Raw genomic sequence first — 14529 nt, forward strand, 5'->3', positions numbered from 1 at the left:
TAGTATTTAATCTAAATTGGCTAACAATTTGCACTTTGGGCATTTCCTTCAGAAAACAATTCACACTACAAGTTGTTTCTATTAGTCAACCGAAAGAAAGCAGATCATTTCTTTGAGGTCTGTATTCAATTTGAACAACCAACAGCTGCTTCTTCTTCTTGCCCCGCTGTAAATCTAATTCACAATAATCAACCTGCACGATAGCATCCGAGTGGTGCTGTGACATAGCAAACTTTATCTTAAAGACACTATAGTGCTCAGGAGATTTTTCAAGTCTATCAATACGCTATGCACAATGACATCCAGTACCACGGCTGATCGATTACAACTGATAACTATGAGCTCATTCACTTACAATAGAGAAGACTGTGATACACTACAGACCCAAGTACTGTACCAAAATCAAGCACAGATAATTACAGGCAGAACTACTGAACGGTTTCACTTGTGCCATTTCCTACGACTTAGATACAATGCTTAACAGAAGGTTCACAGAAATCAGCAAATATGTGCTGCTTAAAGCTACAGTTGGTAACTTTCATAAAAAATAGCTTGTCATTTTTGCTTTGTCATTACATCCTGACAGTAGTACATAGTTCAGATCATCTGTTAAAAAAGAATCACGCTCCTCTGCCTCCTCCTGGTGTTCCTAATGACATAAGAAAAACAACCAATCACAGCTGAGGAGTCTCTAACGCAGTGCCAATGACTTCTCGTGAACTGCGGGCAAACTGGAAAACTAAGCAACTCTGATCAAATATGGATCAAGATACATTTCCTATTTATTGCCTCAAATGTTTTCACAATATATGTTTAAGTGTACTGTTCAGCTATAACATAAGAACAGCGCTGCCTAGTTTTACAGTTTGACCGCAGTTCACGAGCAGGCCGTTGACAGTGTTGAGACTGGCGCCGTAGGAAACTTGCAAATGCCATTTTGAACACTAGAAGGAAGCAGACTAACATGATTTCTTTTTCAGTTATTCTGTCTCATGTCCTACTGTCAGGATGTAGTGACAGTTTCAGCAAATAGGAAGGTATAGTAGCTTTGAGGATGGAGTCAGTTGCCATACTGTACTGTATTTGGATATTGTGTTGACATCGAAATTGCCTATGTCTCAATAAGATTAACACCCAGCATTTATTTTACTTTCAATTGATTTCAATTCAAAAGGGAGTTTAGCCCAGTCCCATTCTGGTCAACAAATAGTTTCTCAGTCTTGCATATTATTTTAAACTATTCACAAATTTACATTCACAGATAAGGCAAGCACAGACACTTCCACAGCCCTTTTGATTTGTCCCTGCACTGTGTACTAAGATGTCTTTTTATAAAATAAAAACATAGAAAAATAAGAGCACAGTTAATCTACACATCTTAGTTAATTTAAGGTTTTGCCAACACATCAAAATGTGTGACTCTTAGCGGTTTGTCTGCGAGTGTCAGTTTTCATGAAGGGAGGGAAGAAGGGACTCTGTTGGTGTCTGCAGTGTGGAGAGGAGGTTCCGGTTCGAGCTCAAAGCTAATGTTTACAAAGGAGGCTCCAGACGCTTCTGGCTGCTCCACAGTAGCAGGATGAGGATCACCCCGAGCATCCTCCTGCTCACCTCTCCTTTGCTCCGCAAACCTTCGCTCCGCCGTCTCAGCCAGATGGTTCTCCTCCTCTTCCTCCTCCTCCTGCAGGAGAACACCAGTGTGTGTTGCATTTAATTCTACCAATAATTTTTTGACAGTTGATGTTTGTGTTCTTGTGTGCCTGTGTACAGTTAACAGCTTTAGGTGTGACTTTATTTATATTTACATATGAAGTTGACAATGAAACTCAAGGATGTGCCTATGTCTTACCTCTTTTTTTATACGGTAGTATTCATCGATAGCATACTGGTATTTAGGAGTAGTGATGCCGAACAGAGAGGCCAGTCTCTCTCCCATGTAGTCACACACTACAGGAAACAAACAAACACACACACAAAATAAACAGATCTTCCAACTCTTGGCACATCTTTTTTTGTTATTATCACATGGGGCGTTATATGAAAGGGACCAAAAACAACCAAATACAAAAGTATGACACGAGCTGTAAAATACCTTCTGATACATTCCTGTAAAGCATGTCATTTGCACAGTTTGCTAATATTCCAGTATTTCTGCAGAGCATTTATAACATTTCCTGACTTCCTCTGTCTAGGAAAACACCTCTGAAAACTTGTGATATTTCAGAACCTAGTAGGATGTGATTGGTCCTTGCCAGCGTAAATGCCAACTGAGACAGTAGATGATTTTACCTGAGATAGTGGAGGTTCCCATTCTCCACATGTGGAACCAGAAATATGGACCCCAGGTCAGTTTGGACTAAAACACATATGAAGAAAACATGACAATTAGACCACACATCTTCTGGTCAAACACAAAAGAAAGAAATTGACAATTGAAGATTACATCCAAGCATAATTTAAAAGCATAATTATACTTGTCTACATAAAGCAGCTGTGCAGTTAGTAATAAGAAACATCGCCCTTCATTGCGTCTTGTTTTGACATTTATTGACGACTGGAATGGATTTGGATGGATGCTTTAGCGAAGGGTTGCTCTAATGCAAACACCAGCCACAGGATATATGCCTTACAACTGAGGTTGCTTTAGTCTATGTAAAAGCCTGATGGTTTCAGTCAAGTGACTCTAAGACGTTTTTATCTCAGCCTACCGGATCTACAGGGATGACATCTCTCTTGACAGGCTCCTCCAGTTCCTCCTCTTCATCGGTGCTGTACTCCTCCATGGTCTCTCCACTGGCAAAGAAGATGGTCCTGCGGGGAACCTTCACCCTCCCTTGCCTCCCCGCAGAGTCGCCAATTTCCACCGTCTCAAAGTCTGTCGCCCCTCCTGTCCTCTGTCAAAACATTAAAAACATGTGATGCCACGCCATTGTTAGTAGTAATATACAGTAGATTAATATTAGCTTTTCTTTGATTTGTAAATGAATAGCGAAGTGTCAATAAGCAAGGCACAAGCGCGCTGAAAGGATATTCTCATTGAGTTTAATGTGCACTCTCACACTCACAGGGCATGTTTTGGCAGAATGAAGTCATAAACAACAAATACATACCTAACAAAAGCGTTATATGTAGTAATACGTTTTACCTCATTATGTAATGTAGCTAACTACACAGTGGATTAAGTAAAGTAAATCGTCCCAAATTTTATGATAGAAACCAGTCAACGTTACCAATGAAAAGCACTGGTTCGTAAGTTATCGTTAAGGCTACCTAGCTAGCGTTAGCTTACTTTAGCTAACGTTACTTTGTGTTTGTTAGTTGTTAACGTTAGCTTCTCAGCTAAGGAAGTAATTTTTAAAAGTCTGATTTTATCATTCACAAACACGAAAAGTGGCGAAAGTAGTATCGCACGGACTAACCTTATCATTTTCCATAGTTTGACCCACTGAAACGTTTACATTGGTTAAATATAACGACAAATCTGCCATCACAGTCACTTCTTCCACCTCACCGGGATCTGGTTGTCTGGTTACTGCTAGCACCACTTCCTTTCTGATTTCTTCAGAATAAAAGCTTTTGAGCAAAAAACGGTTTGTTTGACAGCAAAATTCAGCCCTACTGTACATTCTTGTATTTGGTGGTAAACTGTTCTGCACAACATAAATTCCTTTCCTACTTTTCAATAGAGAAAGAAAGTTTACATACGCTCCTTAAAGGAAATGTTGTTTAATAATTGTATGGTCAATAAACCAAGAAACAAGAAATAAACATTAAACCTATTGTTGATCAGTATTTACACATACACGTAAGCACAATCAGTGTGCATCTGTAGAGAAAAATTAAAACAAATAAATAAATAATGTAATAAGTCCGACATTAGGTGGAAGTGAGACAAATGTAGAAAAAAACATATATAAAAATATAGATATATATAGATTTGTTATTTTATAAAAAAAAACTGTCAAAAACAATTATTCACAGTGCACAATATTGTACTTTCATTAAGTATTTTTTTTCATGTAACTTCCTCCATTACTTTTAAGAGAAAAATCTTGTACTATTTGCTCTGCAATTATTTTTCTGATGTGGTTTCTAGTTTCTTTGAAAAATAAGACTTTAGAAATGTTTGAGAATTAAAAATTGGATGCATTGTGAATTACACTGACAGATACCATTGTGCCTTCTCTTTGAGTACTTTTTAAGTACATTTAGTTACTTAAGTACAATTCTGAATGCAGGACATTTACCTGTAATCAATTATTTTTACTTGTTATTGCTTATTGTACATAAGTAGTGGGCGGCTGTGGCTCAGTGGTAGAGCGGTTGCCTGCCAATCGGAAGGTTGGTGGTTTGATCCCTTGCCCTGCAGTCCCACGTCGAAGTGTCCTTGGGCAAGACACTGAACCCCGAGTTGTCCCCGGTGCTGCGCATCGGAGTGTGAATGTGTGTGAGTGAGTGTGTATCTGATGAGCAGGTGGCACCTTGTACGGCAGCCTCGGCCACAGTGGATGAATGTGTGTGAATGGTGAATGTTTCCTGTAGATGTGAAAGCGCTTTGAGTAGTCGTTAAGACTAGAAAAGCGCTATATAAATACAGCACATTTACATTTACATTTAAAGCATCTGAATTATTTAATGCTGGTTACACATATTCTTTACTGTAGTATACATTAGACAGATGCTCTGTGGTAAAATATGATTCATAAAAAAATGGCAATTTTATTGAAGGCCTTTTGGATATCTTGAGTCTTTTGAAAATAACTAGTAATTTGATGACTGTTGGCAAGTCAGCCTACATAATGAATATTTGAAATTCTATTTTTTCTCCAAACCTTTAGTTTGAATCATTTATCTTTTTTAACAGCAGGCATTGAAGGAATGAAAATGCTCTGCTGGCAAGCCTAAAAATCAAGAGGCGAGAAATCATACAATCTTTTTCCATTGTTTTCTTACTGGGATGTAACGGTCATCTCAACCAGTGAAAGTTTTATTTTGAAAGTAGTGAGCGGAAGCAGTGTTTCACTCACCCACGGTAGCTTGACAATTGTAGCAGGGAGCCAGCCAGCCGAGAGGGATCCTCTTGTGGTGTTTTGGTCCACTGGAGCTCACTAACAAAAATGACAGCGAGGAAGTCTGGCTCACGACTGGAGACTGAGATAGAGCGGTGCCGTTCAGAGAGTCAATGGGACAAGATACCGGAGTTAGTACGACAGCTTTCAGCCAAACTAATATCAAACGGTAAGAAATGTGCGGGTTTCCCTATTCGTTCATTCAGTCTAACGATACAAGGCCTTCCCCTGGTCTCGTCCTCGGTACTTCCTGACAGCGGCACCCGATGCTGGGAAATGTCCAGCCCTTTGCTCTGGTTAGAGCTAGTTAGCTAGCAAAGGTCAAAAAAGAGACTTGCTTCATTTTCACAGGGGATTTTACCACCTTTGGGCAGTGTGGTGTGTAGGCTACTAAGATACTTTGATTTTAGGAAATGGAGAACTTCGCTCAGTTCCTGTGGTCTACCGTTAACAGTTCTGGCTCGCGCTGCTCCCCCTTTAAGTATAACTCAAACATACTAACACATGTCTTTAAGTTAAATATTGTCGTTGCTTGACTGGTATGATAAACCAAGTACTTATTATTGGCATGCACCAACAAACACCTTAATAGCAAAAGTACATAGTTGTTTCACCTCTAAACGGGTGTTACTAACATGTCTTACACTATAGTGTGATGATGCTGAAATGAATATTAGTTATATGCTTTAACATTTTCCACATGTAGCATCAGATATTTTTAAATGATGGTTTCGCACCGTAGCTTCACTAACAGTTAGCTTTGTGGCTAGGATGCATGATCGCATGCTAGCTGTCAAACAACTCCTTGCTGGTGCTGAAATGTTAACTGCACTAACGTCACTGGAACGTTACAGCTCATCTAGCCAGTACTCGTTTACGACAGAGGAACATTTAGTTTTGCAAATAAACAAATATTGCCTTTCCCCAGGCAGTTCCCTTTTTCTAACTGTAATCTGAACCAACGTTTAAAAAATAAACTCTCATGGAAATAAAATCCCATCTGCCAAAACCCTGTGAAATGAACGCACCGCTATATGACGTCATGTGCATCGTGATGCGTTCATTTCACGGAGATTTTATAGTTGCCTTCTTGACCCTTTTGATGTGAAAACGAGCTGGCTTGTGTGCAAACAGATAAGATGACTAGGCCTACATATAAATAGCATCATATCATCATATCCCATCTTTTCATGCAATTTAAATGCACCTGTTGTCATTGTGTTTAAATTGAAATATCACTCATGGTGGTTGCCCTGATCCAATAGATCCAAATGGACTAAATTGGACTGTCATCAAATAACCAAGGCTGACTGCTTGTGGTGGTAATGCATATATAAAGCCTTGTAGTGTGATTGATAACTTATTTGCCCCCCCCCCCCAAAAAAAAACAAAAAACCAAAACAAACTCTTTTTGTGAAAGTGCCTTAAAGTTTTTGCACCCTCATCCTGGTATAAATTACAGAATCATCTTAAATTAGACTACCTACCAACAATGACACAGTTTAAAAGTAGGATAAAGGACTATTTAAAGCACTAAATGCACATGTGCTGTTACTGAGCGCTGCTGGTGATTATGTTGAGATTATGTTAAATTGCCAACTGTCTTTTTCTGGTTTATGTTGTTTCTTTTTCACTGTATATTTTATTATGGAACTTTTATACTGCTGTCTTGGCCAGGCCTCCCTTGAATAAGAGATTCTGAATTTCAACTGGATTGTTTCCTGGTAAAATAAAGGCTAATAAAAAAAAAACTGACTTGTCCGTCAACAGTCAGTTAAGATAAATGGCAAACAGGCAGACTCCTGTGTGAATTGACAGACTGTGACTGACAGCCAAAGCATGCTGCGGCATCGATCAGCGACTGGTTCAACTGAACCAACTCAGTGTGGTCCAGAAATGTGTGGTTTCTTAAATCCAGTTATTAATTAATTAATTAATTAATTTTTAATTAATTAAGCAGTTGAGAGATAACTTTTGAAAGTAAAGGCCATTATTTATTGTCACATACATGTAGTGGAATTCATTATCTGCATTTAACCCATCCCTCAAGGGAGCAGTGGGCTGCCTTTTACAGGGCTCAGGGATCCAGATCTGAGCCAATGCCTTGATCAAGGGCACTGACTGGAAAACCTAGTACATGTTTTTTAATGGTGGACGACCCGGAGGAAATCCATGCAAACATGGGGAGAACATACACACAGAAAGGTTTGGAACTTAGAACCGTCTTGCTGTGAGGCCACAGTGCTAACCATTGAGCCACCACGCTGCCCTTTGTAGGGCGAGGGAAACTGCAGGCTTGTGGCATGATAGTCTTAAAACAGGAATGCTGTTAGATCATTGTAAGTTGTAAGCCAAAAATGAATGTGACCCTTAAAAACTGCCAAATAAAAAACAACATATGAGGTCTGTTGACTTTCAGTGAAATCATTTGAGAAAGCTTTGACATCATTAAGAGCTTTCCCATCTTTATCTTAGTGAGAAATGTTTCGACACGTTATTCTCGCATAGAATTAATATATGATTATATTCTAGACTAAATGCTAATAGTACTATTGTGTATGTAACCAAAACCAAGGTTATCTGCTATTTTACAATTGTGGAAGATGTGAATGTTTCAGATGGTTTCTGAACACCATGAAACATGCTGCCATCATGGAATGTAATTTGGCACGTGAGAGCTATGAGCTCTGGTCACTGACTGGGTTCAGTAACTGGATTACTGCTCATTTCACCAGGTGAACCTCTAAACACACACAATCACATGGTTTTGAAGCTTGTTAAACTATACGTAATTCCTGCTGGTATGTGAGCACAGCAGCATTTCCCTACATGAAGATTTTCTTACTAATTTTAGATCCCCCTTAGGTTGGCTGTAGACTTAACTCAGATTGACCTTCAAACCTTACACAGTGTTTTTTGATTAACCAAATAATGCCCTTAGATTAAGTAAAGATATTTTATTATTATTATTTTTTAAGATTACTTTAAAGAATTAGCAGCTAAGTTTAATATTTATTTTGGTGTGTGATGCTAAAGAGACTTCCCATTTACAGAGATGATTGCTTTTTGTCGCTTTTTTTATTTTATGGTGTATTTTAGGCCTTTATTATTTGGGACAGCTAAAGATGTGAAAGGGGAGAGAGAGGGGGAATGACAAGCAGCAAAGGGTCGCAGGTCAGAGTTGAACCTGTGGCTGCTGCAACAAAGACTGAGCATTTTAACATGGGGCGCACGCTGTACATGGTGAGGTATCCAGGAGTCCCAGGGATGATTGCTTTTGACTGGATGGAGATGTTTTCCAGCAACTGATTTACACATTCCATAATACGTTTTTACTCGCTAAGACATATTTACGTTTTAATGGTGCAACCTGATATAATCACTATTTTGAATGAATGAAACTCTGTGTGTCTGTGTGTCTGTGTGTCTGTGTGTGTGTGTGTGTGTGTGTGTGTGTGTGTGTGTGTGTGTGTAGATGACCTAGGAGAGTTGTTGCTGGGGGAATGCAAGCTTCAGACGTATCTGAAGGAGAACCCCATTAAACAGGGAGCCAGTCCCAGGGGCCAACGACCTAAACTGGTGGAGGTTAGGAAACACCTCACTGCTGCTCTGGACAGAGGAAACCTCAAGGTAACTATGGATGAAGATGGTAGACAATTGACCAACTGAATGACTTATTTTGTTAGATTCTAGTCACTTTTAGCAGTTGTCATTTAAAATCCAGTTATTAATTAATTAATTAATTAATTTTTAATTAATTAAGCTGTTGAGCGATAACTCTAGAAATTAAAGGCCATTATTTATTGTCACATACATGTAGCTGAATTCATCCTCTTTATTTATGTGGTTAATGCAAGCTTCTTAAAATCAGTAGATACAAATCGGAAGGCGGAAACCAAACTCATGGATTTAAAAACTCAAAATATTAAAAAAAGATAACATTTCAACATTTCTTATGTTCTGTACAGGCCGATTACCTCCAGGAAGCCAGCCTGTTGATGGCCAAACTGTGCTATGTGGAGGGAGAATACACAGACGCTTTAGGTAACACACACACACACACACACAAAACACAAAACAACACCACAACACCTCACACACACACACACGCACCTCTGGTCTGGTGTATTTACTTGTGTTTAGTATTTGTACATGTTCATGCCTTGGTATGTATAAAATACTGGTGTACCATTCGATTTATTGATTGATAAATAATTGATGTCTTGGCAGGTCACTACAGCAGGGTGAACTTGGATGACATGCAACTGGGGGGGGCTCCTGTGTATAGGCTGTCCATGATAGCTGAGGCATACGCTACTAAAGGTATAAACAATCTTCTTTTTCTTTTTGTTTCTTCTTTTCTCACACCCAATCATCATTCTATGTCTCAAAGGGCATAAGTCAAGTCACCCCAACCCCTGCACTGCTGCTTTGCTCCACATGATGGCAGTACTGTGTCACTGCTTATTATCAACAGTGGAATTAACTGTAATATGAATAAATGCACACAGTCATACATCAGGCATCTCTGGTTGCCCTTGAATAAAAGATATTGAGTTGTCATTCTAGTCTTCATCCGTTTAACTTAATACAATTTGCATGGACAGTTGGTAACTCAAGTAACCGTTGCCTGTCATTTATGATTGAGAAGATATGAATGCAATGACTTTACATTATTTATTATGTTTGGAGGCACAAAGCAGATCGGTTTGAAAACTAATCATCATTAGGAGAAGATAATCATCCAAGTGCCTAAAAAAAACTACACCAAACAACTCTAGCAGAAAATAAACTTGTATATACTAATGGTTTGAAAAGCTAAAATGAATAGCAGATAATTAACTCTTTGTTAATTTTCTTTCACCCTGAGCACTCTTTCCCTGTCCCCCCTCAGGGCTGTGCCTAGAGAAGGTCCCAGCTGCCTCTCCATCTCTATCCAATAAGAACACTGGCTCACCATCGTCCAATAAGAGCACAACAGACCGGGAGCAGGAAATCATTACCTGCTATGAAAAGTCTGGTGACATTGCTCTGCTCTACCTGCAGGAGGCTGAAAAGGTGTTGTTTGTATGTGTATGTTTGTGCCATGCAATGTTCTATTGCATTGTTTTTGCTGAGTGTCACCCAAATGCTCACCAAATATCTTCTTAGCACCTGGACTTCCAAATGCTCTGCCATCCCTGTGGGTGTGTGATAAATACTCTGCTGACAGTGTGCAAGTTTGACTAATGCATTACCACCCAACAAAGCCAACTGGCAAACAAATTTCTTCCTTTTTATTGGGAGAATGTCTAAGAGGACACACAGACTTAGCTGGCAAACAACAGTAAACTGCAGTCAAAAGTAGGAGGGTACAAATGAAACTATCCCAACAACACAACTATAATTAAATTCCTGGGAAATGTATTCTATAAATGCTTCTCTGAATACTACAGAAAATATGAGGCTATAGGTTTGATATAAGGTGTGATGAAAAAAGGACATCACCAAGTATGGATGTGACAATGTGATGTTGAGTTATAGGAATATTTAAAAAATATCATAGTTATACCATAATAAATACAGTTCTAAACCCAAATATACTCAGTTTACCGTTGTGAAAATTCTCACAACAGAGAAGCTGTAACCAGAGATTATAATTATGTTTTTTGCTTAAAAAAAGATGATTTAATTAAGTCCTTTTAGAAATATTAATAGAAATAGAAACACCGTACATAGATGTAAATGTTGTAAATAAACATCATGTGATCTGACAACACATTTAAGTAACTTTTCACCTCCCTGTAAATGCCACACAAATTAAACAAGCAGGTTTTAACAGGTTTATTTATCAACCATAGCCCAATTTTATACTCCTGTCATAACTTCTTGACAATGCTGAAAAACTAATTCAACACAAGTAGCAGAAATGTAGACCAATGTTACCAATAGTGAATTAAAGTAAATTATTCATGCCGTCCCACTTTGACATATCGTACTGGCTGCAAAAGACAGAAATATGATCATCTGTGTCATGCTTAGTTAACATTTCTCATGCATACATAAATTAATAAAAAAGGCCACTGTTGAATTGAAATGGTATGAGTGAGCCAATTTGAATCTTAGTGTCATAAAATTACACCAGGCCTAGTGTTTCCTCTGAGATTTTACACAACTAAGCTAACAGCGGTGCATCAAACATGAAAGCCAACCTTTTGTTCTTACATATATAAGTTTACCGCATTGACAAACATTTACAGATAGTAGTAGGATTTCACACATTTATATAGGTGAGGGGGCTTTCAGGCACAACAGCTTTTGCAATTTTGTGTTAACGTCTGTAATTCCTCTATTTATCCCTGTCTGTTTCTGCAGGCGTTGTCAGCAGGAATTCAGAACCGCAGCCCAAAGCCTGGCCCGGCTGCTCAGGACTTAGAACTGGGCTACTTCCTGGAGACAGGCCTACAGAGAGCTCACGTCATCCACTTCAAGAACGGGTAAGAGAGGGAAACGGGTGGTGGTGGATAGATAGTACAGGAGAGAAAGGAAAGGAAAAGAGAGAGACCAGAGAATTGCCTGTCAGTCTCTTCAGAACCACAAAACAGCGATTTTTTTAAAAGAAAAATACTAAATACTTTTTTTTTGTGTATACACTACGCTTAAACTTCAAACTTATTTCTAGTTTAGAAAGGGCGCCACATATCCAAACAGAAACCACAAACAACCCTTTGTGGGCTTTTTTCTACCCACTTTATAGTGGTTGAAGAAAAAAAGTGTGAACACAGTTTAGTAACAACATAGGGCAGCAGAGAGTAGTTCCTACAGTGTTGTTGTTTTAAGTACAGCAGGATAGTTTCAGGTAAAGACTTGTTCTGGAAATAATCCCCTTTTAGTGGACTGGATGAAATCTGTAAAATGTCTGCCCAGTGGTAGCTCATTATGTCTGCAATGGCTCCACTTAAATGTCAGGAGAGGGAAAGAGAGGGCACTTATATATTGTAGACAATATAGAAGTTCCCTTTCACCCAAATTAAATTCTGGTGTCTAGTTTTTAGACTTCACCACATAGGAAGTATTGAATTCAAACTTGAAAAGGAAAATTTAGTCAACTAACTTCAGCATTTATATTTGACCGTAACATTAAAAAATTGTTCTCATTTGAAGTTGCCAGCATGCACAATTGCGTAGCGCAGCATGAAAACATCAAAGATCCTGAGACATGTGAGTGTTAATGTTAAGGATGTATTTTGCTTTACAACATCACCTTAAGACCGGCTTTTTCTGTGTCATCCTGCAAACTGGCAAAGTTGTGGTTAAAAAAAACATCTGCTAATGATGTTACTAAATATTCACCTATTCACTGACTCACACATAGATACAAACGTGAAAATGTTTTGGACATAGCATGGATCATGCACATATTTAAGTTTTGATGCATCTTGCATTCACACATACTGTACACACACTACAGACTCTGACAAATGTCCTTCTTCGTGCTTTCTCACTACATTGCCATAGCAACCTGACACGAGGCGTGGGCCGGTTTCGGGAGATTCTTCGGGCTGTTGAGAACAGAACCACCCAGAGCTTGCGCATGGTGAGGCATAGGTTGCAAGGTTGGCTTTTTTTTGTTTTTTTGTTTTTTGTTTTTTTATAGAAACATACACTTGTTTGCTTTCTTGATGAGAGTTTGATTAGTTTTTAGCTGATTGCCTGGCAAACTCAGAAAGTCCTCTTCCAGCCCCAAACTTTTGTGCTTTGGTTATTGTGCCAATTAAACAAACTAGATATAGCGTGTTATAATTAGTAAGCTTTCCAGGTGCTGTTAGGAGGGTTCTGTTAAGTTCTGACCAGGGCTGCACAATATGAGGAATATATCTCATTGCTATTATTTTGACTGATATTGCAATTTCTCTGTGCGCTATGGCCACAAAAGGAAGCCAAACAGCATTCTTCTGCACACATTGCTCACACTGCCATGATACAGAGCTGGATTGAAATCAGCAAAAGGTGTTTAAGTCTGTAGAATATCACTTGTAGGCCAGTACATCGCTGCAGCATCATAATACTTAATTCAGGATTGTATTTTGACACAAATATTTCACCCCCCTGCACCCGATTTGGATATTGCACTAGTCCATACTGAGATTTTGATAAAATTGCAATTAACTGCAGAGCCCCACTTATGACACAGGATAGCTGTTTGCCTTTGTTTCCAGTCTGGAGTAAACTAACCGGTTGCTGGCACTAGTTTCAAATTTACCAAACAGTAGTATGAATTTTCTTCTCTAATTCTCGCAATAGATTCAATATTTGATTTTGTCTGTTTATGATGATAAAAGAATCCTGATGACAGTCGGTACGAGGGTAAAATCATTAATATTACTGTACTCTTGTTTTCGAATTATATTTGAAGCAAAGTAAGCCCCAAAATAAACAGATTGCTGAGTATCTTTGCCAAATGTGCATGTGTGTGTGCATGTGTGTGTTTGAATGCAGACCATAGCCAGACAGCTTGCAGAGATCTTGCTCAGGGGAATGTGTGAACAGAGTTACTGGTCTCCTCTGGAAGACCCCCCTACTGTGTCACCATTGGATGATCCCACACGGCAAGGACACACTCTCACCAAGAACTACAGCCTAAGCCGACGCCCACGGGTGTACTCGGGAGAGAAGTAAGTGATAATGTTTGTTTGTTGATGCTAAAGTTGGAATACTGTGGGAAATAGCCAGCATGCTCTAAAATTAAACTGTTACCAACCAGTCGCTCCATGTCCTCGTTATCACTTTTTTTCTCAATTCTTTCCTTTTCTCTTCCCTCTCATCCTTGTCCAACTCAATTTTTCTGACTCTCGGTGCGTGTCTCTCTCGCAGTCTGTTTTGCCCTCAGGAGAACACAGAGGAAGCTTTGCTGCTGCTGCTCATTAGTGAATCCATGGTAAGAAACAAGAACAAAATTTCACAACCCTCTCCAACTAGCTGTGGATCCTAAACTCTCGTGCTGGAAACCTTGCCATTTCTACATCTCTATCTTTGTTTTTGTGTTTTAGGCAAACCGTGATGCTGTCCTGAGCAGAATTCCTGAACACAACAATGATCGTATTATTAGCCTGCAGTCTGCCTCTGTGGTGTATGACCTGCTGACTATAGCTCTGGGCAGGAGAGGGCAGTATGAGATGCTATCAGAGGTGAGTAATTCCTCTGTGGGCTGCATAGTCAATATGTCTGTTAAGTGTTAAAGCCCACACCCAAAGTACACCCACATAAAATCACACTTTTTTTCACGTTAATTTCCCTAAAACAAACTAATTCTCTAAAGTGGCTGCACAGCTAGGTAAAGGTACTATTTAAGCAGTTGCACATTTTGTTTTTCCATCCTTTATATATTTAAATATTTGTTCTTATATTTTTATTCCTATTATTATTATTTGATGTACATTGTATATATGTATATTGTATCCTAGTATTTCATTTATATTTATAT

The 14529-nt window shown here is 38.8% G+C and overlaps 2 protein-coding genes across 5 annotated transcripts in view; one reads left to right on the forward strand and one right to left on the reverse strand.

Annotated features, from left to right (window-relative positions):
• Nucleotides 1-1122: 1122 nt before the first annotated feature.
• fam177a1 (family with sequence similarity 177 member A1) lies at nt 1123-3604 on the reverse strand. Its single transcript, XM_032501277.1, has 5 exons — nt 3417-3604; nt 2706-2891; nt 2287-2353; nt 1847-1944; nt 1123-1678 (listed from the first exon to the last, which is right to left on the reverse strand). The coding sequence occupies exons 1-5, from the start codon at nt 3483-3485 to the stop codon at nt 1451-1453; spliced, it is 648 nt and encodes a 215-aa protein (XP_032357168.1). The 5' UTR covers nt 3486-3604; the 3' UTR covers nt 1123-1450.
• A 1400-nt stretch (nt 3605-5004) lies between these two features.
• The window catches only part of ttc7b (tetratricopeptide repeat domain 7B), a 27181-nt gene continuing 17656 nt past the window's right edge, over nt 5005-14529 (forward strand). For all 4 annotated transcript variants that reach the window (XM_032501235.1, XM_032501236.1, XM_032501237.1 and 1 more), the window contains exons 1-10: nt 5005-5235; nt 8542-8696; nt 9035-9110; nt 9297-9389; nt 9961-10124; nt 11421-11542; nt 12564-12642; nt 13545-13720; nt 13920-13983; nt 14096-14233. In XM_032501235.1, coding sequence (XP_032357126.1) covers nt 5115-5235; nt 8542-8696; nt 9035-9110; nt 9297-9389; nt 9961-10124; nt 11421-11542; nt 12564-12642; nt 13545-13720; nt 13920-13983; nt 14096-14233 — 1188 coding nt within the window. In that variant the 5' untranslated portion in view covers nt 5005-5114. The remainder of the gene's footprint in view (nt 5236-8541; nt 8697-9034; nt 9111-9296; nt 9390-9960; nt 10125-11420; nt 11543-12563; nt 12643-13544; nt 13721-13919; nt 13984-14095; nt 14234-14529) is intronic.

The sequence above is a fragment of the Etheostoma spectabile genome, chromosome 20, assembly GCF_008692095.1.
Source record: "Etheostoma spectabile isolate EspeVRDwgs_2016 chromosome 20, UIUC_Espe_1.0, whole genome shotgun sequence".
NCBI classification, from domain to species: Eukaryota; Metazoa; Chordata; class Actinopteri; order Perciformes; family Percidae; genus Etheostoma; species Etheostoma spectabile.